This window comes from Poecilia latipinna, unplaced genomic scaffold (assembly GCF_001443285.1).
Source record: "Poecilia latipinna isolate Pla-1442-1.1 unplaced genomic scaffold, P_latipinna-1.0 Scaffold462, whole genome shotgun sequence".
Taxonomy (NCBI): Eukaryota; Metazoa; Chordata; class Actinopteri; order Cyprinodontiformes; family Poeciliidae; genus Poecilia; species Poecilia latipinna.
In genome coordinates, this window is record NW_015113078.1 from 43,296 (window position 1) to 46,961 (window position 3,666).

General features: G+C 40.5%; 2 protein-coding genes across 3 annotated transcripts in view; both read right to left on the reverse strand.

The window, feature by feature from the left end:
- The window catches only part of LOC106951481 (P2Y purinoceptor 14-like), a 7,568-nt gene extending 7,138 nt beyond the window's left edge, over positions 1 to 430 (reverse strand). The window contains exon 1 of the mRNA XM_015039053.1: positions 225 to 430. The gene's annotated coding sequence lies outside the window, so the exon portion shown is untranslated. The remainder of the gene's footprint in view (positions 1 to 224) is intronic.
- Positions 431 to 1,611: 1,181 nt separating this feature from the next.
- The window catches only part of LOC106951489 (P2Y purinoceptor 14-like), a 9,267-nt gene continuing 7,212 nt past the window's right edge, over positions 1,612 to 3,666 (reverse strand). For both annotated transcript variants that reach the window (XM_015039063.1, XM_015039062.1), the window contains exon 4: positions 1,612 to 3,038. In XM_015039063.1, the coding sequence (XP_014894549.1) occupies positions 2,354 to 3,038 (685 nt within the window). In that variant the 3' untranslated portion in view covers positions 1,612 to 2,353. The remainder of the gene's footprint in view (positions 3,039 to 3,666) is intronic.

Consider the following 3,666-nt stretch of genomic DNA (forward strand, 5'->3'; position numbering starts at 1 on the left):
CTGGGTCACTTTGACCCAAACAGTATCCATGTAATATGTAGAGCTAGTGGGGGGCTGCAAATGTGTAAAATGAACCATTTTCAGTTTATACATAGAGTACACCTATTAAGACGAATAGAAAAAGTTTCATGCGGAAAAAATAACTTCCAACTATTTAAAAAAAAATTAACTTTTAAAGGGGTCAGTTTGACCCGCAGCATAACAGGAGGGTTTTAGGTACTTACAGCTACTTCTGTTCTCCCTCTTCCACAGTTTCAGAGCTTTTTCTGTTGGTGTGAAGTCTCCTTAGAGTTTAAGATATCAGTCTGGAGAAACTACCAGAATGAGACAATTCTCTGGTTTTCACACCGATTTATTGCTGTCTACTGTGAATCGTCACAGCTTCCTCAGAAAGCGGAAAGCGGAAACACTCTCATAATCTGATTGGGGTTTACTGATTCTGCCGTCATCATTTCTATTCTGTTCTTTCTTAAAAAACAACCATCTTATCTTTGTTTTATGGCAGAAATGCCACAATATGACATGCTTAAAAAAGGAAAGAGAATCAAATTTATTTACAAGCTTCCTGGTTGCTTTATAAGGCCTTTTTACATTTTAAATTATCAGCTGCTTTTCTAGGACCAGATTACCAATCCCTAATCCGTTCAATGATTGCAGCTCCTTGACTTTGTCTCTGCAGAAGGACATAACACCAAAGTGGATGCACTTTGAGGCAGCATTTTGCCTCATTTGTTATCAGGATTAATAGGATTTTCACAACAAGACATAATGACAAAGTAGAGCTGCGTCTCCCCACCCTGGTCCTCAAGGCGCACTGCACTGCGTTTCTACATGCTTTAATTTAGACGACTGCAGTTCAGTAAACAGTTGCTAATTATCCATCAGTTAAACTCAGGTGTGCTGAAGCAGGGAAACAACTAAAACATGTAGAGCAGAGTCCTTTGAGGTTCAGGGTTGGAAAATGCTGCACTATGATCAGTTAACAGGCTGGTCGTAGACTGTTAATCGATGCTAAATGTTGCCTCAAGGTATTTTACAAAATCTGCATTCTGAATTGATTCCAGTTATTAAACAATGCTTTAATCTCAGTCTAAATAAATTTTATAAAACATTTAGTATCTAAGGATCAGGCTGGGATTCGAACCCATGACATTGTTGTTGCTAGGCAACACTTCCAACTGCAGCCACCATGTTACATATGAAGATAAAGACGGTATGAAACTGTTGCTGAGTGCTAACATTAACCTAACGGTCTGTCGTGTGGCTTTAATCGTTTTAAGTATGGATTCAGATTATGACAGGCTGAGTAAAGGACTGGGTAACAGAAACCCGTCGAAACTAATGGAGCAGAAATGCAGCAAACACATGTGGTGTGAGAGCTGCAGGCTGTAAGATGGTTGCAACATGTTTCACCACCGAGAGATCAGATGTTTCTTTCTGCGGTCTCTGTCCGTGAAGGCCTTCTCTAGAAAAAAAGACAGGGTGTTGTAACTTTTGTGGTTGGTAGCATATGTCTGTTTTCACAGTGCACAGTGAAAATATAAAATATCACCAATCGTCTAATTGTTATTGCAAATATATCAGTTCCATACAAGTAACTTTTCAGTATTGACTTAAAACAAGCTCCTGTCTTGCTGAAAAGTTACTTGTAAGTTAGTTTTGCCTCATTTCAAGTATACTAAGATACTTACACTAGAAATTAGACCACAAGTACTTGGTAGTATTTTATGTTTTTGCAGTGTGGAGTGGCATTAATAAACTCTGGCATGTGAGAGTAAATGATTCCTAATTTGAATGTTTGCCCTGAATTTCATCACATTTCCACACAGTTGTTTTCACAATCACAACACTCTTCTTTGCAGAAGTGAGTAGCTTTATTTCCATACATTCAAATGCAAACAGAGTTTAACTTGTTTCAAATCAAAAGATGAAGAACATTTTTACCAATATTTGGTTTCACTCAACCAGGAACTTCACCTGCAGCATTTTTTCTTTACAAGCTCAAACATTTGCTATAAAAGGAAAAGTTTTCTAATCAATCAACTTTCCTGTCAATAACTGAACTAATTTTTAGTTTCTGAGAACTGCTTGGCGGGTGGATGTGGAGTCCACCTGGTTCTGGCACCTCTAAACGGATATCCCAGCAAAGGACTGGCCCTTTGCATAGGGTAGCTTGGTCTCTTTATATTGAAGCATTCAAACTAGACACCATGGTGAAAGAAGAGTCTCCATACCATGACACCTGAGCTTTCATACTTCACAGCTTTCTGTGTCTTGAACTAGTTTTTTGGGTGACGACCTGTCTTTGGTTTCCAGAACCAGAACAATCCCGATGGCATCCATCCATTTCCCTTTATCCCAGTTCATGGAAATCTGTGTTTTCACTACTGGATTTGTTGGTTTCCCATTTCCCCGCTTCACCTTTAGCCTCTGAGACCGAGATGCTTGAGTTGTCTTTTGTAGTAGAGAACATGCCCTGCAGGTTCAACTGGGCCCTGAACTCCTTACAAAGAAAGACGTAAATCAGAGGATCCAGACAGACATTAAAAACTGATATTAGCACAGTCGCCTCCTTCAGGTAATAGAGCACGTCATAACACTGTCCTCGAAGTATGATGTACGGAAGTCGAACCAGGTGATAGGGAAGAAAGCAGGTACAGAACACACTGACTATCACCAACATGTTCCTGCGAGACTTCACAAGCTTCTTGGAGTTGAAGGAGCCCAGTTGCTTCCGCTGGATCTGCAAAACCCTGCGGGAGGCGCTGCAGTAGCAGAAGAGCAGAGAGGAGAGCACTGACAGGAAGATGATGGCAACACCAGCATGAAAAAGCTTGTAGAATACTTTGACTGATTCACTCTGCAAAACATCACAAGTCCTGGCACCAGAAACAGAAGCTTTGTCGGTGTTCAGCATCAGGATGATGTATGCAGGCATTGGAACCAGGAAGAAAACCCAGGTGGCTCCTGAGAGGAAGCGGGCAGCTTGAGCCGTCATCAGGAAGGAAGTCCTGAGATGATGAAAGATCTTCATGTACCTGGAGAATTAATACAATATCAGGGATATTTAAGTTAAACAATTTTGACAATTTATAAAGGTGAACATCTAATTTTAGCAAATGTCTCCGACTATTGACATTTATACAATGTGTCTTGATCGTAAGACACTTTATTTATAAAGTTAAACAGGAAGGTTTAACTTCCTGTCAAACCCAGGAGGTTTGACAGGAAGTTAGGGGCCAGAACCTTTAGTCAGACATTTGTGACACATCATCCAAGTGTTTCAAGACACTGAGACGCTGATGCCTACACCAAGTTCACACAGGAAGATCCAAGGAGAAACGACAACGCAGCCCGTTAATATGATGTGTAGCCAATCAGGAAGCGAGGTGATGGAAACACTGAGGCGAAGCTACAATACATAAGCTAAAAATGCTGTCATGATCCGCCATCAATTATTCCTCATCCACCATGTTTGCTTACTCTGTACCCACGTTTGTGAGATTTTCCCTCTGACATCTTGGTGAAATCAGTTCAGTTTAACTTCCTGTCATGTGGCTCAATACCTCGCATATTGGAGATTTTATATTGTACGGAGTCCGTCTGGTTTTGAAAATCAGCCGACAATTTTGAAGTCTTATCCAACGGTCATTTCTTTATGGTATC